Below are 27,129 nucleotides of genomic sequence, written 5' to 3'. Positions count from 1 at the left end.
AGACCTGACTTGTGAGCTTGGCATTAGAAAAGCCATTTGAATTACAAACTCCACCAAAAATTCAGATGACTGATGCAAAATTTATGAGCCAGGTCTAGAAAAGCTAAGAATCAATGGAACAATGCTGAAGGCCATAGCAGAGGGCTTAGCTGTCCAAAGGCTCTGCTCAGCTCCAAGGGAGGTGGTTCATCTGCATTACTGCTCACTGTTGTGTTTCTCCCCGCCCTTGAACAGCCTTCCAACACTGCTACCCTTTGATTTCTCAGCCCCATTTAGATTTGCTCATCACTTCTTCCACTCCAAAGGAATGTGTCATTTCAGTGTTCCTCACCATTAGCTTGTTTTTATAGAAGGGCTGGGTCATATACTTACTTCCTTGTGGTCCATAAAACTTCACAACAAATTCATTGAGTCCTCCTAAGATTGTGACTTCATGCTTGCTCTCAATACTGATGTATTAAGTAAAGGAAAACATTCTGGCTGGGAAATAAAACCCATTTACTCAGATACGGGTAACTAGAAGCCTGTCAAACCAAATAATTTCAGCCCAAATTGTCAGATTATGCTACGACGTGCAGTTTAAGCACCTTGATACATGCAAGTGACCACACTGCCACAATGACATTAGTAAAAGCCTGTTCTGAGGATAAAGAATCCCTCTCCCTGTGCTGAGCAATCTTGAGATGATTTCTCCCTTCCCCTCAGAGCTGCTCAGTGTTTTCCATCTACTTGCATGCAGCGTAAACTCTGATTTAAGAGGACAATGAGTCCCTGTCAGAGGCATATTTGACATGTATTTGGACTGTGGAAGGGAGCTAAAAGTCTAGAACTAGCCCCAAAGCCTCACCACACACAGACAGGAACCCATGAGGCAAGGCTTGGAGGTGAGGTGAGGACTCAGACCTCTCTCCAGTGCTCAGGAGCTGAGCCACAAAGCACAGACCACTCACATTAAACCCTCCCTCTCCTGCCCTGATGAGAGGAGCAGAACTGTGCTCTGACAAACACATGAGCTGATGGATTCAATTCTCCTTGGCTGCCTTCGGTGCTGTCAGATGGCCTCCCGCAGCTATGATGCAAATGATGGCAATCTCATGTTAATCTGACTTGTGAGACCAAAAACCTTCGTGTCTTTGGAGAGATGGCAGAAGGGTGAGATTATGAGGCACAGTGTGAGAAGAACAAGTGTATTTCTCAACATTGAAAGGCAAGAATCAAAGCAGCAGTGCTTTGGGAAGAAGGGAATATGAAGAGAGAGGCAAGAAATCTTCATTTCAAGTAAGGTTCAGTTAAGACAATTAAAGGTGATGTTTCAGCACCTGAGCTTGCTGAAGGATTCTGCTCTAAATCAGGGTTAATGGATTGTGAATAATATCCTACAGCAATTGCCTTTAATCAATAATCTCAATATGAATTATGAGGGAAGCATCAGAAAAAACACAGAGCAGGAGGAAAATCAAAGGTTTATTCCCACCTCAACTTCAGACTGCAGCAGCTCTGCCCCTGTTTGAGGGAAAGGAGCACGAACAGACAATATCAAACACGAGATCCTTCACATCACAGCAGTGAGCTTGGCAGAAACACTCAGGCTAAGAGGAACTGAAGACAGGTTCCCTTTAACAACCAAGACTTTTCACTCTGATGCAAAAGGTTTTCTGCTTTCAAGGCACAAGATTTGCCCACAAAGCTCTCCCCTGTGTGCCTTCATGGCACTGGGCACACACACATACACTGAAATATTCCTGATCCATCAGGAATGTAACTGCCCAGGACTTACTCCTAGGAGCAAATCTCGGCTCAGGCCTATCCCTGAACTCACATGATGATCTATTAAGTCTGCTTAAGGTGCGTCACAAACTAAGAGAAGAGGCTTCTGTATCCCAAAGTGCCAATACGATCCCAGCAGTCTGTGTGTGTGCTCCTCAGGATTTATTACAGTTCCTCAAGTACAATGGCTCCCAGATTGGATGGAGTTTTCCCACAGTGCCAGCTCTAAGAGAGTTTGGATGCAATAACCTTCTTCTTCCCCTCATTCTCATGGGGTGGGGGAAGAGTTTATAGCAGTTTGAGTTTGGCTCAAGAGTTCTCTTGGTTCAGCATAAGCTGCTCTGCCCTACAGTGAAATGGCAGCAAGTACCTGGCAGTAACCCAAGAGCAGCTCACAAAGGGCAAATCTATGCCTAAATGCCCCAAATCCAAGTCTTTTCTCTCCCTACAAGCCAACAGGCATCTCTGGGAAAAGCTCCATCCCTCCAGGTTTGCAGAGAGGAGCTTAGCGTTATATATACAACCAAGTATTGCAGCGTGCTTCAGACCTGGCATTAAGGGACACTGGTCACCAGATCATGTCAGCCAGTGCGATGATAGTAGGCTTTAAATATAGGCTCAACTGAGGTTAAAATGTACACACTCATCTAAGGGGTAACTACTCCAGGTTGAGAAACGGGCTCTTACACAAAGCCCAGAGTGAAACGTTTAGTGCTCAAGTACAATAACGCTTACAGCAGCACCATGGATCAGGTTAAATACAAATGGTTTTACTTAGGACTAAATCAAGTCCCACTTAATAAAAACCAGCTCTCCCAGCCTGGTCTTCAGAGCCAGCTGAAGGCTGTAATGCTCTGCAAGTTAACACTGACCATAAATTAAAGCTGAGCTTTCTGCACTCAGGCTCACTCCTGGTGTTCCCAACTTCAGGAGACTATTAGTAAGCAACATGGTGCCATATTTGATTACTGGCCCTACTGTGGCAAGGGCCTGAAAGTCCTACAAAATACCCCAATGAAGTAGTAAATGAGTTAAGTAGCCAAAAGGGAAACGTATTCGGATGCAGATGGGAGGTTTGGGAACGACCACTTTGTTTACTAACATGATACAAGAGATTAAGGACAAAGTGATTGAGAGCACTAGTCAGGGAAATACAAGGAGCAATTACAGAAAGAAGAACATTTACACTCTACTAGCTCCTTCCATCTCGAAGAAGTCTTCACAAAAGGACAGACTTGGGACTCCGGGAAGACCAGGAATCAGAGGCAGAGCTCACGCTTGCCCCATCCCACAAAGCCAGACAGGAAACTCTCTAACAACACGAGGGAAGAGCACAGGGGAACAGCAGAAGGGACTTGACGTGTTCAGAGGACTCTAATCCTGATCCCAGAGAAAGCTCTACCACCACAGCTCATGGAATGTATCTGGGTAAAGAACACAGGCTCTGACCCAACAATTTCCTCAGCTCAAATTTTTTCCATAATCCCAAATGAATCCCATTCAAACACGTTTCAAACAGCAGCAACTGTCTAGATCCAAGAGCTGCCAGTTTGGAGATCCACAAGGCTTAAGGAACCCAGTTGTGCCTAGGGTACAATGAACTTCCCTTCCCTAAAGACTTCAACATTCTCAATTCCAGCAGCAATCCAGTGGTTCATACTGGTATGAGCAGTCTGCCTTGTTTCCACAGCAGGGCATGAGCTACACTGTGTGTATATGGGGTCAAAATCATAGAGCTACAAATCCAGTCTGTAACACATCACAAGTGCTAAAATGTTTAACAAAACCACAGCCAAATCCCTTTCAGGACTCTCGGCTTGCTCCTGCGAGTCCAGTGACTTCTGGCCTCATTGCTTTTATCTCCTTATCATCTCAGGATACTAATTTGACTGGTGTCAGATACAGCCAGTGTAGCATTCAAAAGAGGAAAACTGGGATACAAGTCAGGTTTCTAATGGATTAGAAGTTCAAAAACTTTACCTTAACACCAAAGGAGTCCCGAGGACCTGAAGGTAAATTATCTTAGTCCCGAGGCTCTTAACAAGAATTTCAATGACAGCAAGCATTGAAAATATTTGGATGCTGATATGGAAAGTGAGCTTCTTTTCCTGTATCAGTTCAGAAGGGGTTGCTAGGAGAGAGACAGGAGGGAATTTTTCTGCAGCTGATTACAGGCTCCCTATATAGTGCCTGAAATGTGCCAGAAGCGCAAAGGCCAACGGTGGCACGTATTAGCATTACAGTAACATCCACAGCCCCCTATCAAGATCAAGGCTCTATTGTTCAGGCTTGAGCTCGTAGGAAATTGTTTCTTCAGCGAGAATGAGAAGTGATTTAAAGCATTTTGCCTATTCTGCTTTGGGACAAAACCCTTTCAAATGTGGAGAGTGAGAGACTGCCTGACCATCAGTCATAAAGAGAGTGGCCACTGTGGATTTGCCTGTTCCATGGATGAGTCCCCATTCCCTCATCCTTGTGCAGGGCCACCCACCACTGTAGAGCTGGATCTCCCTTGTAGTAATAAAAAAAGATAATGGTAGGATATAACTTCACACCCAGACCTCCCCAAATCCCAGCTGAGCATCACAGCCAACAGATGCAGGCCTGTTTGCAGGGCTGAGTGGCTTTTTCCTAGCCTGCAAAACAACTCCAACAAACCCTTCATTAAGTTCCTTTTAAACTGATCTAAGTTATAAGCTTGGATACATCAGTTTTCCAGCTAAAAATACTTCACTGACAACATTCATGCAAGCCTAGCAACACAAATGCCCATGAGCACCCTGCCCTAAGCCGAAAGAGGAGAAAGGAAATGCCCAGGGGAAAAATAAAGTTGTATATTTATCTGTGCTCATCTCAAAGTCACAGATAGGTCAATGGTCATTACCAGAAAGCAAGTTTCTACCTTCTAGGATCTTTGCCATGCTTTCTGCTGCTTAGAGGCTTGGTTACAGCTATTCTTCCAGGTGAAGAACCTCATCAAATAAAACACTCTGAATTTGAGGGGAAAATCAGAAAACCACACTTACATATCTTTAAAATATAAACAGAATCCTAGCCTGGTTTGGGTTGAAGGGACCTTAAAGCTTCTCCAGTTCCAACCCCTGCCACAGGCAGGGACCCCTTCCACTGGAGCAGCTGCTCCAAGCCCCTGTGTCCAACCTGGCCTTGAACACTGCCAGGGATGGGGCAGCCACAGCTTCTCTGGGCACCCTGTGCCAGCGCCTCAGCACCCTCACAGGGAACAGCTTCTGCCTTATCTCAAACCTGAACTTCCCCTGTTTCAGTTTGATCCCATCACCCCTTGTCCTGTCACTACGGTCCCTGATGAAGAGTCCCTCTCCAGCATCCTTGTAGCCCCCTTCAGACACTGGAAGCTGCTCTGAGGTCTCCAAGCAGCTTCTCTTCTCCAGGCTCAACAGCCCCAATGTTCTCAGCCTGTTTCCATATGGGAGGTGTTTCAGCCCCTGATCATCCTCATGGCCTCCTCTGGACTTGCTCCAACAGTTCCATGTCCTTTTTATGCTGAGGACACCAGAACTGCACACAGTGCTGTAAGTGGGGTCTCACGAGAGTAGAGTAGAGGGGTAGGATCACCTCCTTTTGATGCAGCCAAATATAATCAGCTCTGCCACCAGAGCAGCTGAGAACCCATCTCTGGGAAAATAATCAGCTGTATTTTGTGACAAAGGGTGTTTTAAAATGAGATTAAAACAGCTGATTTTTCCTTTGTGATGAGCTTTGCAGGCAGCGAGTGCCACTCCAGCTGCCTGTGGTTCAGAAACCACCACTCTGCTTCTTCAAGGCATCAGAGGTGTGAATCCTGAAGTATTTACAAGCAGAGTTTTGCAACATAAATAGCCTCTACTATTGGGACTGATGGTTATTCATGGTTACTTTCTTACAAAGGCAGTGTGTTACACTGTAAGAAACACACAACCTGCAGTCACCTGGAAGAAGCTTTACCATCAAGCAGCATTACTGGTTCTGCTGACACGTGGGCAGCAAGAGGGTAGGTTCAGCACCATCACCTCCCTGCCTCCAAACCTTCCTCACCTTCTCCAACCTCCCTGATACAAGCTAACTGAGGTGCCAGTTGTGCACATGAAACCACAGCCAGCATCTGCACTTTGATGCTTTGAGCATTAGGAATATATATTCTTATTTCCCCCATGGGAAAGTCCCTGTCCTTTACTCACATTCCATGTTCTCCACATTCTCCTGTCTATCCCTGCAGTGCACCAGAAGAAAGGACATTTAGAAGTGGGAAAGGTTATAAAGAACAAAAAGCTCTCGTGATTTCTTTGGGCAAGAAGAGGCAGCACTTTTTGGTCACCCTGTTTGTAGCAAACTTCTTGAGAAGTCCAGGCTAAGCCCATTCAGACTATTAAAATCCATGGATTTTCCCCAAACTTAGTGATTCCCCTTGACACAGGTCACCCCTCACAGTTTCCAGCTTTAAGCAAAGGGGTTTTCTAGCACCAGAAATAGGTTCACTATTTGCCAAGGCTGCTGTGTCGCACAATTTCTCATGTTGGCATCAACAGCCCCATGCTCCCTGCACCAGCTTCAAGAAGGGAAGACACAATGGGGGCAATCTGCAGTTTATCTTCACATCCTTGGGGCAAATCTCAGCCTTTTTTCATCTGAACTGGGCTTGCCCAAGAATTCCACAGCTTTGGAAGACAGAAAACTCAAATCCTATAGTGTATAGGAAGCAAACCACTCACAGGCAGTTGTGGCTCTGAAGACATCCAGCTTTTCCATCCCTTCACCCTCCTGCTGCTGTGACAAGCAAACAGTGGCTGCATTACACAGAGATGGTTTCACTCCTTACAAGCTGATGGCCAGTTACGATTGCAGCTGAAAATGCTCTGGAAGCAGGTAATAGTGAATGAATAACTGCACAGCAACCTGGGCTTGGTTGCTGAGGTTTTATTTTGTCGCACACAAGTGTTTTCTTGTTAGAAATACAGTTTTGCTTTAAAAAAGCCCCAAAACTTACTCCCTGCACCTCAACCAGCTTTTAACTGAGATGTAGAATCCCAAAAGAGCATCCTTAAGTTATCCTCCACATACCCTTCCCCATTTCACATCAAATCTCCCCAAGATGGACACCCTGCTCATAGCAACCCCATCAAAAGGTACTTTCCTGCTGCAGCCATGTGTTCTGAAGGGTGGGTGTTATGTGGGTGCTATGAGGGTTTTGAGAAGGAACTGCTGCTCCAGCAACCCCTCCAGTCTGGCTTGCTTTCTTTGGAGCTCTTGACAACTTAGTCTGGCCACTCTCCACCAGCTTTGTGCCAAGAAACCGGAGTAATAAAAGGCAGAAGGAAAAGCCAGCTTTCCCCAGAAGCCAGTTTGCATACGAGGTGCCTGCTATGAATGATTAGAAGCTAAGTCAGCATTTCCTTACACTCAAGGTTTCCAACCTGGTCTTCCCTCTCCAGAAGTGAAGGGAACCACCAGAAGGCAGCACCAAGGTATATCTCATACCATGCTGGACTGAGTAATACCACTCTTGTCCTTCAGAAAACAAATGAATTAATTGCCCTCTCCAGTTCCATGCTGTGCCCTTGAGAAGCTCCAACTTGTTCAGAAAAGACAGCAGACAGATACAGCTGTGCCACAGGGAAAATAAATTGGAATAAATGTGTTTAAAACCCATTCTCAAGCTGGATGGGTCAACATTTAATTGCAGTGGTGGCTCCAAAAGCTCCTTCACAATCAGGGTCATTCTGATAGCAGGTAAGTGCTGCAGCCAAACTTCTGTGGTGCTGATTCCCATGCAATTCATTTTCATTTACAGACAAGGAAGAACACAACATGTACGAGCATCAGGCCCTGGTTTTACCAAGTACTGTTAGGCAGTGCCAGCAGCAGCATGTTGAATTGGTGTTGGTCAGTCACAGGAGCAGCACGTTGGAAGGCAACTGCTTGAAATCACTCAGAACTCTGACTTGTACAAGGGTTGCTGAGGTGCTGCTTGAGAAAGGCAGGGAGATGCATTAGGCAAGGTCAGAAGAAACTGGCACATGAGGCTTTTATGCATGAAAGGAAGGGACTGGACTTGATGAAAGGGAGATGGAATGATGCTGTGATCAGTACAACTTAACTGATGCTCTGGTGTGTGACCATAACATTGTTGCCTCCACAAGCACAAGATTTCTCTGAATCTCAGTAAAAGACAGACAAGGATCCAAGAGAATTAGTCCATAACTATAAGCAACCCTCAATGAGCAAACTCCTTAAATGGATCCTACCTGGAGATGAATTTGAGGAAGACATCCTACCAGAAAGAACTAGCAAGGAAGACAACGTGCAGAGCCATGATGCAGGAGTGTAAGGCCATAGGCTTCCCTAGGATAACAGGAGAGGTGGCAATGTCCCATGGCACGACTGCACTGGTCTCCTTTGGCATGAAGAGTTCAATACAAGCTGTTCACCTGGTATGAACAAAGTGGAAATAACCAGGAACCTCGTACTCTCAGCCAGCACCAAGCCAGAAGCCACTGAATTCACTACATTAAAGTCAGTCATGGGTGAAGGCAGAGTCAGATCCAGAAGCACTGAAGATGACAGCAGCAGTAGTTTACATGGCCATAGCAGTGTAGCTTACATGGCCATACATCTGTCTCTGAGCAAAACCACTAGATGTAATATTTACATAACTACAGCTCCCATCAAGAGGAGTTTGTTACCATGGTGATTGTACATCCTGCTGGAAACTATTTCATTGCAAATAAGAAACTTCTCAAACAAGGGAGAAAATTCAAGTGTTTTCAGTGAAACATCAGGAGGAGAAAATCCAACCATTTCTTTACCCAGTTGTGTTGGGCAACGCTGATTTCCTCTTTGTGAGGATTCAAGAAGTGCCACAATGCTTCTGAAAGAGAAACTGTGGTTGTAAAGCCACAGAATTGAGAGCGTGACCTCAAATGTGTGCTAAATCTGAAGGCTGCTTGTCAGGTGTAACAGTGCTCTGGGGGCTGTGCCCCATCACATGCTTTACAAGAACATTGTTCAAAGCAAGATGCTTTCAAATACTTCTCTAATTCAGACTTCCCAGAGACCTGAATTACTTTAAGATGTGGCCTCTTCCCTCAAGTGAAGTTTTAGGTTTCTGTAGACTTTACTGCTTTTTCATTCCAAGAAAGCTCCACAGTCCTTTAGAAACTGCAAGCACATTCATCTACCTCAGCACCATAAAACCCCAAAGTACAACCAACCAGCTCCTCGGACTGTGAAGCCCTGGGGACAGGGCATGTTTGTAGTCACAGCACACAGGTGCACGGCAGGGTAGCAGCGGAGAGAGTTTTTAGTTAGGAAAACACATCTAGAAGCACCTCAAGTTCTTGATTTTAAGCAAGATAAAGAGTTTAATGGGGGGAGAAGGAAGGATTTTCATTCTGCTAAATCCACAGCTATATTGTCTTGAATATAAGCTTAATATTAACATGCTTTGACACACAGAAGTTACCAGTTATAGAACCAGTCTCCATTCTCTTTGCTCCTCTTTACCAGGATCTTTCCTTGCCTCCAAGGGCTGTAGAGACTCGCTTAGCAGATGCTGATACACTGCATCGTCTTGAGCTACATCCTAACACTGAATTAACAAAGTGTTATGTTAGTAAATATGGGAATCCTGAGCATTGCTTTAATAAACACTCCGCAGCAGGATGCCTCTCCAACATAACTCCTGAAGTCCTCTCTGGAAGAGGCTGTGCACAAACTTAACCTTGAACTATTAAAGCATCATGGCACGGAAGAAACAAAGTCCCATCTAGGATCCTGCTCGCTTGAATCATTGTAGCACATCACATCAGCTCTCCATGGCCTGCCAGGATTGAAATTCAGTAGGATTTTCCCCCTTTTTCTTGTGTACAGGCACAATGGAGGTGAGACTCACCAGGAAGTGCTGGTTTAGCACAAAACCCCTGGCAACACACCAAGAACTGGTCCATGTGATAAGCATATGTGATGAGAGCAAGTCAGTTAGTTGCTGGGGCTGCCTTTCTAACAAGTACAAAAGGGTCTGGCAACGTGACTGGAAAGATAGCTGTGGGGCACCTACTGGGATGTATTGCCTCTGATGGCTTTAAAATGGGATCTATGGAAAGGTTTTGCTTTGCTAACCTTTGCTATTAACCCCACAGAGCCAAAAGCTGAAGAAGAGCATCTGAAACATCAGAGCAGAACCAAAAGGCAGAGCTGCTTCGTAAGTACCTCTGCAATAAGGATATTGAGCTACCTACAGCATAGGAGTTCCTCCATCCCCACACCAGCAGATGTAAGAGAACCTGGAAATGCTCAGTGGTGTTTTAAAGGGTTTTCTAATCCATAGTCTTCAGAATTGAGCCAGCAGCAACTATGTGAATGCCAGCTAGAGCAAGCTGTGCTTAAACTGTAACTAAGACTTGGAGCCCAGAGCAAGCAATGGAATGGACAGTGCCAGCAGATATTAAGCAGCGTTGGTCCCTGTGAAGCTTCAACTTCAAGCATTCAACAAACAATTCACGTCCTGAGCTTATGGGCTTAATATCAAAAATCCTAACAGTGATCTGCCACCCATCTGGGTGTTTTCTGTACCAAGAATGGCAATAAGGTCCCTCAAAGACATTTTGGAAGTGGTTTCTCCCTCTGAAGAACAGGACACAAGCAACATTTGTTGGTTACAGAATGCTTTGCTATTGGAGCCAGAAGCTTTGTTATCTGCCTGTCCTGAAAGAAATGAGCTTTAAAGCACATCTCAAACCCTATCAGCATTCCTATAGCATGGGTGTAGGAAAGAAAAGCAAAGTGAATTTGGAAATTAAGTTCGAGATTAGTACAGCTCCTAAAGTAACACAGGTGAATAGTCACTGCATGGCTTCAATCCCACCGCCTGTAACAGCTCAGTGTGAAGGAACACACAAGGCTCTACCAGATACATGTGTTTGTTTCAGGGTGAATCAGACCCCACTGAGGGTGTGGATTTCTGTTTCTTTCAAACCACTTGATCAGAAATAGCTGTTTTCAAGAACAAGTTAAATTCTGCTCTTCTGCTGACTCTTGGGTTCAGCAGCCAAAGCACAGACCAGCTCACCTGGGGGTGAAAAGTCATCTGGCTGAACATCACCTTTGGGGCTGTCTCCTTGCCTATACAAAGGGATTTTGTTCTTTCCTTGACAAAATGCTGTCATTAAGTTCATGGATACAGCACCCACACATCTGCAAACAGAGATGGGGAACCCGAGGGCACTATACCTTTTACAGAGCACTTGCAAAACCACGAGGATCAGATGTGTCCCCTTCTCTATGCTGCCGCAAGGACTCCTGCCAGAGCCTGCCACTTCTGCAGGGATCAGATTTGCTTCTCTCCCCCCTGGTTTTGTTAAAAGGCACTTCAGGAATGATTATAAAGGGCCAGTTCAGACAGGATTTTACACACAATGTTGGGGGATTGTTTTTAACCCAAATAATCTGCAGGACAGAGCTCAACATGACTTTATATCTGAATCACAGGTGAAGTTACGACAACCATGACCACAGCTTCCAATACAGACTATACACTGTTTTCTCTCAAACTAAAGTAGAAAAAACCCAACTGACTTAGGAACAAGCACCCTTCAGACCTCAGTTACACACAGCAGCCAGAGCTTATAGACAACAGTTTTCCTGCTTTCTAGGTCACCTGCAACATGAAAAGACCAAACAGCCTCATGCAGTAGGAAACTGCAGTTCAGCTTTGCTAGAAGAAAAGGTGTAGGAGCTTCCTGCATACCACAGTTTTGTACACAAACACCTACAATACTCCAATATGCCACTGTCACTGCTATTGAATCAGTTATGCCCTTTATTCTTAATGTGTCATGAGAGCAATAGGGCCCTATAGCCTATTCAGTGCCTCCTCAATAGATCCCATAAACAGATCCAACACCCTGGTGCCGGCTGTCAACAGAAGAGATGAGCAAGGCAAGTGGTTCTGCTGCAGCTTGACTGTGTTCAGTCCATTTAGCCACCTGTACTTGATGGGTTAGTTGATGAAGTGGGTCTAACACTCAGCTTTCAGCCTACTCCAAATCAGGTTGGTACAAGTCTTGAGAAGATCCTGATAAACACACATTTCCAAGGTGAGGCAGAAGGTTGATACTTGCCCTTTCCCATCCATCAAGCTAACTAACTACCTGCAGATGTAGCACAGCTTTGCTGGTTCATAGAATCATAGATGGTTTGGATTGAAAGGGACCTTAAAGATCATCTGGTTGCAACCCCCCTGCCATAGGCATCATCAAAGAATCTGTAAGAAGTTCAATTTATCAGCCATGAACTTAAGAAATCAAACTGGTGCTTCCATTAGTCTCAGTAATTCCTCTTGCATCCAGCTCCTACCATCAGCTTTTACACCAAGAAGTTACATACTTGACTGTGAAGAAGCATCTTAAAAGTCTCAAGTGCTTCCAAGGGGGTTTTTGGCTTTTCCCAATGGATTCACTGCTCTTTAAGGTATAAAGATATATTGTGTAGAGAGGAAAACACGCAAGAGCCACACTTGGAGCCTAACAATGATCCCCACACGAGCTTCCTTGTGCAACGGAAAGGCAAGCTTTGGGGACACAGCAGAAAGGTTGCCAAGGAAGGAGCCTCACAAAGCTGTTGGGGCTTTGTTTGTAGATGCTGAATGCACCAGCAGGCCTGAGCTCGCCAGCCACCAACAAAACCACAGCGAGGCAGAGCCGGGGTGGCACCGATGCCCAGAAAAGAAGGTGCCCTCCTGCTGGGACACCCACCACGCTGCTGTCAGGCATGTCAAATACCTTTCTTTAATGGTTTCCAGGCTTTCAAGACAGGGCCTTCACTCAGCAGCTGCAGCAGAAGCAAGAGGAAGTCAGGCAGGCTGTTTCAGGCTTACTCTAGCTACACGAAGGCTCCAATCTCAGCATCTCACAGGAAGGTTCATTAAAGCTGCTCTGGCACAAGCGACACCACCACAATCAGAGGAAGGGAAGAGGTAGGGTTGTTAATAACACAAGCAGCAGAACAGCAGAGGGTGTTGCTAAAACCCAGGAACATGGAGTCCTGCTCACTGTGGCCAGGCAGCTTCCTCTAAAACAACCTCTGAGCTGTACAGATGGAAGGGCTGGAGGGAGACTGGGACACTGGAAGGAAACTGGACACTTTAAAGGTCTTTGAAGCAAAGGCTCCTGCCCAGGAGAATCACAGAGCAGTTTGGGTCGGAAGGGACCTCAAAGCTCCTCCAGTTCCGACCCCTGCCACAGGCAGGGACCCCTTCCACTGGAGCAGCTGCTCCAAGCCCCTGTGTCCAACCTGGCCTTGAACACTGCCAGGGATGGGGCAGCCACAGCTTCTCTGGGCACCCTGTGCCAGCACCTCAGCACCCTCACAGGGAACAGCTTCTGCCTAAGATCTAACCTGACCTTCCCGTGGTTCAGTTTAAACCCATCACCCCCTGTCCTATCACTACAGCCCCTGATTCCAGGACTAAGGAATGAGTTTGTACCTGCTGGAGACAGAAGCTCCTCATCACTCAGCCCTTCTGCTTCTAGGAGCCTGCTGTAGTGCATCTGCTCTGGGTTCATTATACCCCTTCCCTCTCAGCTACCTGATGAGGCACATCACTTATCTGAAGACAGAGCCCAGGGCAGTTTTACACATTAGCCATCCCAATTTATGTCCACACCTTCCTGATAGCTGCAGGAATAACACTTGCCTCAAGGTTTCCTGCAGGAATAACGACACGTGAAGTTTGTTACATGGTTCAAATCCCCCCACAGTCAATTTAAAGCTGAACTTTGTAATTAGTTTGCATAAATCACCATGATAAAATGAACACTATCAATATAAATCCTACAGTTAGAGCCAGCTTTTTGACTGGGTTATGGAGCTTTGGGAAGGTGAAAGCAGTGCTTGCTTATACTCAGTTAAACGCAGCTGAAACAGAAGATTCCTTGACATCATCTGGTTGCTCACCATTAGAGGACAAAGGAACATCACAGCAACTGCACTAAAACACAATTAACACAGTTTAGTCGTTAGTGGGTGCAGCTGCATGAGAAGAGGGACTTTGCCCCCCAGTTTGAAGTTATCTCCTCCTTCAGAGATGAGCTGAGCAAAGCCACAAAACCCAACGCTTCCACCAGTGCAGAACAAAGCAGGCTCGTGCTGACCTCCACCAGATGCTCTGAATTACAGGTGACCCCAGGCAGAGTTTCAAAGACACACATTTATCACAGCCCTCTTTAATGCAGCAGAATTAAGCAGACTTGACACACTTGAAGGCATTCTGGATGACAGCATTCCTAATGCACAGAAAACCCCCCAATTAACCACTGTGCTACTGCAAAGTAAAGAGAATCCTGCACTAACCAAGGAAGTTAAAATAAAGGAGAGCTCAGAACTGCCAAGCCAGAGCTCTTCTCCAGCAGCCTTGAAACATTCCCTTGTGCTGTCACAGTGACTTATTTCCCCCTTTACTCATCTCTGCCACCCTGACAGTTTTAGCAGGGATGTGGGGCTTGAAAGGAAGGAGGTGGGAACATCCCCTGCTCGAGATGTATTTTAAGGTTAATGAGAAAGTGCTTCTCCCTTTCACTCTGAGCATGTGTTGTTCCTACCCCTGAACCTCCTCAGAGCATCCAGAGCTCAGCAATCCACAGCTTTTGGGATATGGAGGCAGCCAACTGACAACCAAAAACTGGACAGGCTTCTCCTCTTGACCACCTGGAGACCCTAGATGGGACTCAAACCTATCATCCACAAGCTGAGAAGCTCCATATCCTATTACTAGTTCAGCAAACTGCCTGTGGTCTTCCTCACAGCTCCATCTCCACTTCATACAGTATTGTTAAGGAACTTGACAGCTCAAAATATGATCGAATTTAAGTAAACCACAGCCTGCTTCACAACAAGAGACAGTTCTCCACTACTATGTCCTAGATGTTTCAACACAAGGTGGGCTCAGACCAAACAATCATTCTATAACAATAGGGAAGTTTATTCCTGTCTCTCATCTCCTGCTGGCTGCTTTAACTCTGGCACCATTAGTTCATAAACATCAGCTTGAAGTGGCTTACATAGAAAATAAACCAGCTTTTATAAGACAGAATAAACAAGCAAGCACACAACTGAGCGTGAGGCGCTGGCACAGGGTGCCCAGAGAAGCTGTGGCTGCCCCATCCCTGGCAGTGCTCAAGGCCAGGTTGGACACAGGGGCTTGGAGCAGCTGCTCCAGTGGAAGGTGTCCCTGCCTGTGGCAGGGGTTGGAACTGGGGGAGCCTCAAGGTCCCTTCCAACCCAAACCATTCCATGTTTGTTTGCAAACAAACCTCGGTGGTGTCCCTGCTCTGTGTGATTAAAAGGAAAAGCAGGCAGGGATTTCACCCCTCATCTTCAGCAGATGTGTGACTGGGTGTAGGGCACAGCCCAAGCAGACAGCCCAGAAACAGGGACCAGGGTTGGATACAAAGCCTCACACTTCTGATTCATGCACTAAATATAACCAGTTGGTAATGACCTAAAACCAGTTGATGTGGGTTTCTGTGACACATGTGGCAGTCTGCTCAGCTCCACTGAGCTCCTTGGAGCAGAACATGCACACTGCAAAGTCCTGATGCCTTCTGGGTGACTTCAGGAGAACCAAATGGTGAGAAGTAGTTGATTCACACTTACATACAACAGCTTTGATTGAGCCAAGAGGGTTCAGCTTTTGATCCATCCTATATCTTACAAGAATTAGGGGTACATTCCCCCCTCCCTGAGTGTTTTCCATGCTCTTGACCACAATTTGTGGGTTTTAAAGGAAAACCAGCAGGAGAAAACTACCACCAGCGGCAAGGCACACACTTCCAGAAGCACATAACCTGCCAGCTCAGGACCTTCTTTCTTTTAAGGGGCTTTTCTGCTGTTTGAAGCACCTTGTAAAGGAGAATAAAAGCCTTCAGCATCATACACCTGACCGGACAGCCTTCTGGGTGCTGACAGCGACAGATCCCCAGCTGCTATGTGAAATAAAACAAAACCTATCAAGCATTATGAAGCTCACCTATTCTAAGACTCACTTCTTGTGCTTTCCAAGTCTGCAGACAACTGGTGAGACAGAACTGCACACAGGACATCCTGAAGTGTCCCAGTTATACAGAACTTCAGGTAGCAGTGAAGAAATCTGTGATTTTGGAAGCCAAGACACACAGAGGGCAATTTAAGGGTTCACTTTCTGCTGAGCTGGACATTCGGAGACAAAAAGACACTAATGCAGCTCCTGACCCTGAAGAATTCTGCTGCACCCCAGCCACACCAAGCAGGAGAGCCTTGCAAACAGATAAACTGAAGTCCAACACCAAAGGAACTACATCAAATGCAATACTCACCAGAGGACCAAAACCTTTGGCTCTAATAAGACAGAGATGCTGGTTCAGCTTCAAAACAGCTGGTTATAACATGAGCTGTCCTCATATCCCATCCCCACTTACACAACCAACTCCAGCGCAAAACTAATGCAGGAAAACCATTTGTAAGGCCCTGAAGCCACATACACAATGGTGAGAAGAGGCACCAGCAGCACCTCTCTCGAGGCACCTTTGCATGACAACCTCAAATCACCTTCACTAGAATCCCCATGCAGACAAAATCCCACAAAGCACATTTCATGCTATGACTGAACAGGCAAATCGATGCTTAACCCTGACTCTTCTCTGATGCATCCCACTGAAGTGAGGTGTTTCTTCCTATTCCAGAGAGCTGACATTTCAAAAGCTATAGCAGGTCAGAGAGAAGGGACAAACCCTCAGCAAACAGAAGATGAGGCAATGGACCTGTAAAGATCGCCACAAATCAATGTGCATCTGCTGGAACCAATGCAAAGCAGCTCAGGCAGAGGAACTCTCCTGGTGGCATTTGATCTCTGCATCCCACTGCAAGAATCTAATCCTTTAGCTTCAATGTACACCAAGAACCAAACATAGCCCTCTCCTAAGCAATCTATATTCTAAATCTGTAAAATTGATCTTAGCAGCAAAGGATGGGCACTGGTTTAAGTGTCCAGGAGTCAATAAGCTCTGTAGGGCTGATCATCGAGTCCATTGCAGTGGGTCAGCAAATCTCCTTCTCTATTTCTGAGCATATGCACATTTGTGGGATGCTTTGAAATGCAAAGCAGTGCCTTCTTGGGGATGCAGGGGCTTCACGCTATGAACACATACATTACTGCTAATCAGGTCAGGTTTACAGTGGGTTTTGTTTCATTTGGCCAGATGTGAGTCTCAGTATTATGCTGAGGCAATTCAAGTGGTGACCAATAACTAAAACAGGGTTTGCAGTTTAAATGACCTGCTGAAACCACAGGGGGCTATTCCTTCAGTCTTGCACTTAACCACAAGTAGTGAGCTGAGATCTTCAGCCCTACCCCAGTCACAGGTGCTGGAGCTCTTTTCTGTATGGAAATGCACTGCTTTGCCTTAGCAGAGTTAGCAGAGCACAGCTATTTACTGACCAAATCTCCTTTTGGAGCCAAACAAGGCAAGTGTTTAAACTTACCTTTTCATAGCAACCTTCTAGTCACACTGCCAATATCAAACAAAAGAAATCATGGCAGAAACCGTGAAGTAAGGATTAGGACTAACTTATCACTGCCTCAGCAGCTGCAGGCACGCCAGGATCTGTTTAAATCCAAGACCTCGGAGCTTTACACAGAAAACAGGAGCTCATTCTGGTGTCCCCACATTTTAAACCAGCGTGAAGCAGCACTAAGCTCCCTTGCAGGGTGCAGTCACTCCTATGAGGCAGGAGAAGGGTGAGTTAACACCTCCCCACATACCTTCCCTTTCAAGGAACGCAGACGCTGGTGCCGGGTTACACAGATCTGATTTCTGACATCTCAACTTTTCAACTGCGTGGTGTGTCCCCCCCTTCCCAGTCTCTCAAAACCACATTCTCCCTCTTGGGATCTAAGCTTACCCCAATTACCAGGCAGGGATTCCTCCCCTAGGCCAGGAGGATTGAGTTACTTACAGTGGCAGGCCTGTTAAACAGAACGCTCATCATTTGGCTTCCTCCTTTTCACTCCTTCCCTCATCTCACAACTGACACAAGGGTAGGCTGAAAGCCTTTAAAGTAAAAGAAAGGTGAATAAACTAGGAGGTGCCTTCCAGAGTAGGTCAGTATAACCATGCTGAGTCACATCACAGATGGATTTGACATTCCCAGAGTGAATGCTTCACTCCTGGAAGGGTTGTTGCTTTATTTCACCCCTGTTTAGTTTACTATCCCATCATACAAATTGGAGGATTACAAAGCAAAGCCACCACCTTTCCCTTTTTTAAGGGAATCGTGTCATTCTTGTCCAAGCAAACTGTAACTGCCACAGCCAAGCATGAAGTAGATGCTTTCAGGAAGCATCAGAACACACCACTATGGAGGACTGCTCCCAAGTACCATTGACACGGACACATCTCACGCAGAACATGAGCTCAGCATGAAAGCAGCTCAGTTGCTGAGGTTTCAAACTTCCCGTTATGTGAAACTAGCCCTCTGCACATATTCAGCTGGGCTGGCTTTGAAGATTGGAGGGGGAAGGTCAGTGGGTTTGAATTAATGGTGTTAGTTGGAAGAAGAACAGAACTGGGTTTATTTGCCTTCAGCAGAGTGAAGGGTGTAATGGAGCACTGGCTTCCACCAGCTCCCCCCGATGAAGCAGCTTTCATTGAATGCAGCATCAGTGAGAAACCTCTGCCCATCCCTAAAAAGAAAGAAAAAGGGAAAAAAGAGGGGGTAGTGTGTGATAAAAAGGTCTTTCCCCAAACAAAAGAGCTTGGGAACAGCCAGGACACAAAGGCAAGTTTTGGACTTTGACTACCACCAACTCCAGGCCATGTTCTGCTACTCCAGGTTTCAAAAGCACCAGGTTCCTCTCAGTGCACATCTCCTGAGGCTGATCCTGTGTTTCAAAAGGCCAAGAGTCCCCTTCCCCAAATGCATTTAAAAGCCAAACCTGGTTCTCTTCAAAATAAAAAGATCTGGCTGCAAACCATTCACACTTGACTGAGCAAGACTTAAAGGAGCAGCTTCGTCTGCCCATAAACCAAGCTTACTTGGTCTTAACTCTTCAACTACGTCCACACTGGTGACTGAATAGCTTTCTATGGATTTAAAACACCATTTTGATCTAGAAACACCTTGAAGAGCAAAAGGATTTTCAACCTCTGCTTAGACCTCAGCAAACAACCTGGGTTTCTGTTCTCACCCAGCTTTCCTGCTGCACAGGAATGGGTATCCCATCACACATACATCCCTGCCCTGCTTTGCAGCTCCAGAGCATGTCTGGTCCTGCCACCATGAAGCCAGACCAAAGCAGCAAAGCCCACCAAGAACCACCAGAGTGCTCCAGTTAACAATTTATCCATCTTTTCAACTTTGTATCTATTAATCTAGCACACCAGAGGTTAATCAGGGGCACCCAGGCCTGCTCTAGCACCACACAATGATTTTTACCTTCTTCAGGGGTGTGCTGGGCAACTGCACAAATACCTGATCCCATCTCAAATCCAGTTTGGATTTCCAGACAGAATCTCATTCTTTACAGCCTGCCAGAGTGTGTCTCCAGTGCAAACACGCTTAACCTTACCTTTCAATGTCATACCTTGCTCAGGGGCCAGGAGCAGGCAGGCTGGACACTATTCATCCTCTCTCAATACCACTGATTCATTATTCATAGCACCACCTCATCCCTTCTTCACCTCTGTTCCAATATAGTCTAGCCCAATGCAGTCATTATAAAAGGTCCACAGACGACTGACTGGAAACAATCAGCAGTTACACAGAGAGTATGAAGGCAGCAATGATTTGCACATCTATAATTCACATGCACAGTCCCCCATCACTGCTCTCACAGGAGAAAAGAGCTCAAGGCCAGGTAAAAAACCCTCCAGAATTTGGGAATAATGCAAAATGTATCTAACAATCAACTGTCAGCTTTTAACCTCAACCTTTCACAGGGGATGACAAATGCCTCCAGGGTTAAGCTCCCCTAAAGGGCAGCAACTGTCAAACACAGCCTTTTCTTACTGAAAACATGAGCACAAATGGGAAACATTCATTTTTAAGGGAGCAGCCACCCCCAAATTAAAGGCAGCTACAGGCAGACAGTTCAAAATGCTACAGAATAATCCACCCAACCACTCTATTTGTATAATCTCCAAGAAAATACGTGCTGCTGCATTCTTCTAGCATTTAATCCCAGGAAAGCATGCACCAGGGAAACGCAATCATCAGGCAAAGCTTGGGAATGCTCGAAAATGGTTATCCCTTCCTGCCACTGAGTCACTGCTATCTGGAAGTCTGCTCCACCTCCCGTGCTTTCCTGTCCACGGCTCATGCAGAATACACAGGCACACTCCACAATTCCCAGGTTAAAAGGGATTGGAATCGACAGACCACCATGACCTCTGTTTAAAACCAATACCCACAGATCCAGCCCTCTACCTGATTTGAAACACCTAATGCCAAGAAAATGGACTGTGAGTGATTTGGCTTCTCTTGGAAGGTTGAATCAATCTACTCCAGGGAATAAGGCAAATGATTTAAGACTAAAGGACAGCTCTTGGAAGCTGCAGTGATAACAACAAATAAGAGTATCTCAGTCCTGAAGCCAGGAGTGAATCCAGACCTGGTACCAGCACCAGTGTGCAGAGAATCATTAATGGTTACACAAAGCCAAGCTGTGAAATCACCTTTTCCTAAGAGACTAAATCCACCTTCAATCTCAGACAGATGATTATCAGAGAGGAACTGGAAAAAGATGGAGACTGAAGATGAGGAAGGAGATAGGGTTTAGAGGTGAGTGCTCATAAGGGGCAGGACAGGCCTGGCAAAGACTAAGCAGAGAATTGCCTTAGCAATGAGGAAATGAGTCCCTGTACTTCCCTGCAACAGCTGAGCAGTATTCCAAGTGTATCAGCCTCAAGGAAGAGACAATTCTGAATATTCCAAGAAGGTGGAAAAAAGGAATGAAGAATTAGTGTGGGGGGCAAGTGAGAACCACATGGCTCTGCCAGGAATAAAACTGACTCAGACCATTTCCCTAGGATGCAGCAGAAGATCCATCACACAGGGTGTTTGCTAACAGTGAGGGCTGCAAGCTGCCAGCTAGGATGCATGACCCAGGAGAAACCAGAGATGGCCAAGAGATGATCCTTCAGTCACACGAGCTCTATTTTGGTGAAGAAAAACAAAGAGTGACTCTCTGTGTTCATTATTCCAGGAATACATGGACAAAATCCACAGGGAAATGGAGGGAGGGAAAGGAGGGAAGCTGAATGTACACCATAAGACAAACAATGAAACACTCAACTCCTACATGCACATCCACAAACAAAATTCCATTCAATATTATGAATATATTGTTATAGCCTCTCATTTTTGGTGCCAGAATGATGTCCAGAATGGCAGGAGAGCAAAGCAAAGAAGAAAGTTCAGACACCTCTCCCTTGGCTCCACAACCCCTCTAATTTAAGCAGACAGTAAACCAGACAGCTATTTGGCTGGGAACCCATTCCATACAGGAGCTGTCACTTTAACTGTGGCAATTCCCTGCCTTAACAACAACCTGTTATGTGTTTATTATGACTCTGAATAAATCAGGGCTTAAGAAGGGCACTGAGTACCAACAGGTGCTGAGAACATGAAGTTATACTACAACCAGGAATGGCTCTGTGCTGGGAAGGTTTCAGATGCACCTTTCCCTTCCTGACAGCCCAATTCCTCCTGCTTTTCCTTGCTTGAGGAAAATAACTGGGGACAAAAGTCTATCAGGACTCTTAATTCAAGCTTTTGCTTCCAACAGGATGGAGAAGGGCAGACGGCTCCAAAAACAGGAGGGAAAAGAAGGGAAAGCCTGTGCAATGAGTTGTCCTTTGGGGGGGAGAGGAGGTCTGCCCAGGGCCACCAATGCCCTCAGGTATCTCCCAGCAAACCTGGAGCCTCCAAAGAGTGAACTGCCACAACCTCCTCCCAGCATGATCCAGTGGTGAGGTGTGAGCTCCTCATGCACCCCAACCTCTGAAGGAGGCACTCAGCATCTCACAGGATTTACTCCTCTGGCTTCCAGCTTATGTCTGCTCAACCTGCTCCAGGTACTATAGGTAGGCACAAGGTAAGGCAGTGATTAAGTGTGTATTTGAAGGAACAATTGATGCTCTTCTTAAAACAAAGACAGAAAACACTCTGAAAGAGCACACCCCTGTCTGCCGTGAGCTCGGGAGAGGAAGGAAGCAGCACAACACAGGGCAGCTCCTGCTTGCCACTTGGGTACCACAAAGCAAGCATCCAGCAACCTCAAGGCTTTGCTTACAAGCTTTACATCAGATTCTTTATAAGAATAAAAGCACGTAATTTGAATGCCAGTGCACAGAACCAGGACAAAACATGAGCTGTACCTCCGTGAAGCTTAAATGGTCTATTTCTCTGGCAAATGAGACAATGCAGAGCCTCGTCAGGGGGCATCTCCTGCTTAATCCTACCCATGAAGACTTGAAGAGGGTTTGTGAGACTCGCAGCCAGGCTCAAAGGGAACGTTATTGGTTGGTGCTGCTGCTGAGAAACGTTGAACACGTGGGAGTGCACTCACAGAGCTTGCTGGGATTGTAAGATATTGTGATGACACTCAAAAACAATCACCTACTACAAATCCAAGCCTGCCTGGATCACAGCAGAGCTTCAGCACACAAGACAGAAGAACTATCACCAGACACAGCAGCAGGAAGGAGAGCAGGGACACCATTTTACCAGGCAAGCCACTTGTTCTCCCTCAAACTGTTACTACAAAGAAAGGAGCCTCCACAATTTGTTTAATCAGCAGTTTAGTCATTTGTGCCAGTTGAGTCTTAAGAACTGGGTACCATAAGGATAATCCTAACTGATGACTGTGCTGTATTATTCAGAATACCCAAATCACTGCTCTGAATGTGGGGAATGAGATGGAGAAATAGTTAAAATTACCCAAATGCAGAGTCACACAAAGGCTTTCTTTTGCTTACTTTAAATAAGGGCTGGGATGTCAAGCTACAACAGGCTCTCTGCTCCAAGCTGCACCAGATTCATATTCTACAGTTTCATCTCAATGACCAGAGCAATTATATGATTAAGCAGGTGCACTGTGCTTTCAGGTCTGCTCCACAAGCCCCAGCTTCAATAGCCTCCACCATCAAACTGACAAGGCAACAATGGAAGAGTGAACTTACAGTTCCAGCCAAGAGCCCGTCCTTATGGAAGGAGGGGGGGAGAAAATAATCCAGCTTCCAGCAAAGATGCCACATTCAGCTCTAAAAGCAGCAGGATGACACCCTTGGAAGTTGTTATTTAGGCAACAAACATGATTTATCTCAGTTTTAGCTCCAGTTGGTTTGGTTTGGGCAGACTGGGTTTCAAGTTCTCCTCATGGCAGGTACCACTGGATGTTCTGAGCTGTGTTTAACTGGGTTTTATTTATAAGCCACAACCTGTGCCAGCATTCCTGGCTGCTTTGGGGGCAGGAGGCGGGGGGGGGTTCTCCCAGCTCTGCAACAGGGCTGCTGCCATGTCTTTGTGTGTTTTGAAGTACCACCACACCATTACCCTCATCCCTGGAGACCTCATTAAAACACAGCCCCAGAAGCAGAGCAGAGAGACACGTAACGTGACAGTGGAAAACGTACATTCCGACTTGGAAAAGTTTCCAGAAACACTGTCCTTTAGGAAGAAACTCCCAAAAAACAAGAAACCACCACCAAAACCCTACCAAAACAAGACATTCCAGTGCACATGCTCTTCCCCTGGGGACAGGCCAAAGAGAACAAAGCCACGTGACAGCCCTATTGCTCAACGCCACTCTTGGAAGGTGTTCAAGTCGGATGATAAGTGCGGTGTAAGCCTCCACTGAAGAGAAAAAGGAATTTAGCCCAAATGTAAACTGTGTCCTACCCTTTGCCTCAGTTGATCCCGGTGGAGCAAACATGGGGGAGTTTTGCAATTACAAAATGCTCCACAGGTAAACTAAGGAGCTTTGTATCTTTATTCTCCTTCACTTAGGACGAGCCTAAAATTAGAATTAGCTCCGTGTACTACACTCCCTGGTAGCTCCAAGGCATGTTAACCAACACTCAGCTCTGGTAAACTGGTCAGAACAGGGAGATTCGAATGAAGCTGGGTGCTATTTATAATTCCCTTCATGCACAAAACAGGGTGATACTTCCTTTTCCAGCTCCCATGCTTAAAAATAGAGCCCAGGGAACTACAACCCAGCCAGGAGCTTGTAATCCACCAAAGGAGGAAAATACATCAGCACGGAATAAACTCCCCACCGAGGGGAGGCTGTGGGGAGCTCACCCTGTTCTGTCCGTGCTGCTCCACGGTGCAGAACAATGAACCCCAGGTTGGAAGTGCAGCAGGCAAAGAGCCCTGTGGGCGCTGGGGGTGTCGGGGTGCAACCCCCCCCCATGGGATACACACACTGGCTGGGGCACCCCATCAGCTGCCAGCTCGCTCCGCCCCGGCCCCGGTTTCCGGGTAGTAACAGAGCAGCCAATCCGCAGAGTTGTGAGCTCTGCCCGAGGCCTCCTGCCTGCTAACACAGCTCCAAGGCCGAAACTGGGGGGGGACCAGGGAGGGGATCCCCCGCTTTAGCACCCCACAGCTTCCCTCTCTACCTGAGCCTGGAGCTAAAGCACTTCCCAGCGGCTCCATAGGATATCCCTGCGCTTCCAAGCAAGCGGGTCTGGAGATGTCTGGGGGGGGCATGAAGCTTCCTACAAAGCCTAGCTCACAGGTGGGGTGCAGGCAGTGCCCCCCTATCTGTGGGTACACAGGGGCTGCAGCCCCCTAAGAGGAGAGGGAGGCAGCGTGGCTCCCACTGCAGGCCCTTCCTCAGCCTTTGCACAGCGTTGTGAGCACGATCAGGAGAGAAACAATGAGTGAGTCAGAGTTTCAGCACAGAATCGTCCAGGCGATTATTAAACATCAGTTCAACACATTAACACACACACATACACACACACACACAGAGCTCTGCCCTCCCTCCAGCCCCACAGAGAGCTAAGCAACCTCTCCCCTTCCCTGCTCACAAAGAGCCATCCACAAAAGGACAGGGACGTGTGAGGATTGAAAATAGGAATAATAAAAAGAGCCCACTCGGCTCCTAAACCTGTCAGAGCAGAAGGCAGCAGCGTTAGTCACTGTGGCCATCACCCCCTCCCTGCTCAAAAAGGTAGCTCCTGGCAGGCCATAAATCCATGCCATTATTCTCCACTGGAGACAGGAGAAGGGGCTGAAGGGGGAAACTGGAATGAAAATGGCAGCAAAATGGGGAAAAAGAGATAAAAAGGAAACCCCTCGACAACAACAAAACCCTGGGGAGGAGCAGCCTTCAAGCACATTCCTTCAGATGAGCCCCCTCTCCTTGGGTCAGCACCGAGGCCCTGCTCACTCCCACGTCTCAAGCCAGATCCCGATTTCAGATGAGCTTCCAGAGAGGCAGATTCCCTCGGGAAGCGTCTCCGGGAGCTTAGGCCTAGCCTGGGCAGGCAAGGCAAGGGAGGCAGACAAACAAAAAGGGCTGGGGAGGGAGGAGGAGCAGTGAGGAGTCATCTGACACATCCAACTTCCTAAGTTTGTTGTCTGCAGGAGACCGACCGCTCTAACCCTCACGACACCGGGAAGGCTGAGCCTACAGGAACAAGGGAAAAGGCTTGGAAGAGCTGAGGGTTTCTTTTGTCAAGGAGGGAAGGCAAGAGCAGAGTGGAAATGAGCCAGCGTGGGGAGGAGTGCCAGGGATTTGGGGCTCTCTACCTACCACCACCCAGCCCGGCTGCTGCTAGGGATGCAGAACGAAGCCACTTGAGGAAAACCTGCTCTTTGTCTCCTAAAATGCTGCAGATTCCAGCTCCAAACCGAACAAAAAGGGGGGAAAGACATAAATAAAGAGAAGGGGGAGGGGAAAGGAGAGCAGCACTGTATCAGGTTGGGCCTCAGCCCCTCTCTAACCCAAACCTCTGCCCATGCTATCCCTAAGACTGGGTTTATTTTACTGCCCTCCCCAAAGAGCTGAATTCCCAACCCTTCTCCCGGTGCGGTGCAGCATCGATCGCGATCGGCGTTCGGCAGAGTGTGACATGTGTGTAACTTTAAACCTCTGGATAAAAATAGCTCCCGATTGAAGCACGAGCAGGAGTCATTTCCTATTTGCTTCAAAACAAGGCCAAAAAAACCCACCCGTGTACCAAGCAGCAGCTTCGGAGAGAGAAAAAGGCTGAGGCTGAACGTCAAACAGAAGTTTCCCTTCGATAAGCCACAAACAGGAGCCGTGTTGCTCCTCCCACCCGCTTCCAAAATAACCCCAAATCCAAGTAAGTTTGTTTATCTCGCTCTGGAAACTAAATCAAACCCGGTTATGGACCCCTCGACACCGCCAAGACCCAAGTCCGGCTCAGGGAGGATCGAGCACATTCAAACAACACAGTTGGGAAACGGTTTTGTGCGACACTTGGGGTATTACTAAACACACACCCCCCCCCTTCCTTTTGGCACCTTGTAAACAAAAAACACTATTAATAATAGAATCCCAGCACCAAATTCCCAGTGATATCTTGCACCACCACCCACAACCGGACATGAGAGGAAGAGGATTTGCCACCCTGGGAAGGACCAGGAATCAAAATAAGGAGGAATATAAACAGGTTATCATGGAAGAGGAAAGGGGGGACTAGAAATAATAAAGCTTGATCAAACCTGGAGCGTTACATAAACGGGATCTCTTGTGAGATGAAGGGGTTTGGGCCCTGCTGCCCTTCAGTCCCCCCTGTCATCCAGCCAGGGATCTGCTATAACCAACCCCCCCCCCCCCCAAATTAAAGCCCTTAAGGCAGCACCCGAAGCTTCGTGAAGCAGAGGCTGGAATGGGGGAGTCAATAATCATCACAAACACCACAAAAGCCTTTCTTTGGGCTGTGGCTGCCGGAGCTGCTCTCCCCTTCTTCGTCCTCCCCCGGTGGCTGGGCCCATAGGCCAGGGCAGGCAGGGGGATGCAGGGCAGCCAGGCTGAGGGGGGAGACCCTCTCCAAAGAGGGGGTTCCTGCAGGACACCCCTACAGCACCCCGGGGAGTGGCTGCCAAGCCACAGAGGGAGATAAGCCCCCCAAGAATAAGGTAAAGGGGGATTAGGCCTCTCGGTGGTAACGGGGGGCCCTGACCCTAAGGCGGGGGTAAATCCAATCCCAGCTCTGAGGAGAGGCCTAGGCCTGGCGTCGGAAAGGGGCGCTGCCGCCGCTCGGAGCTTGGGGGGAGCCACACCGGAGGGTGTCCCTGGTGCCCCCGGTGCAGGCCCGGCCGAGGAGCCGGCTTCAC

At 47.1% G+C, this 27,129-nt stretch overlaps 1 protein-coding gene across 1 annotated transcript in view; it reads right to left on the bottom strand.

The window, feature by feature from the left end:
- Nucleotides 1–27,129, bottom strand: part of UBE2H (ubiquitin conjugating enzyme E2 H) — a 52,193-nt gene that overhangs the window by 24,658 nt on the left and 406 nt on the right. The window contains exon 2 of the mRNA XM_005141442.3: nt 373–449. Coding sequence (XP_005141499.1) covers nt 373–449 — 77 coding nt within the window. The remainder of the gene's footprint in view (nt 1–372; nt 450–27,129) is intronic.

This window comes from Melopsittacus undulatus, chromosome 5 (assembly GCF_012275295.1).
Source record: "Melopsittacus undulatus isolate bMelUnd1 chromosome 5, bMelUnd1.mat.Z, whole genome shotgun sequence".
Taxonomy (NCBI): domain Eukaryota; kingdom Metazoa; phylum Chordata; class Aves; order Psittaciformes; family Psittaculidae; genus Melopsittacus; species Melopsittacus undulatus.
This window is presented reverse-complemented; position numbering and strand designations above follow the sequence as displayed.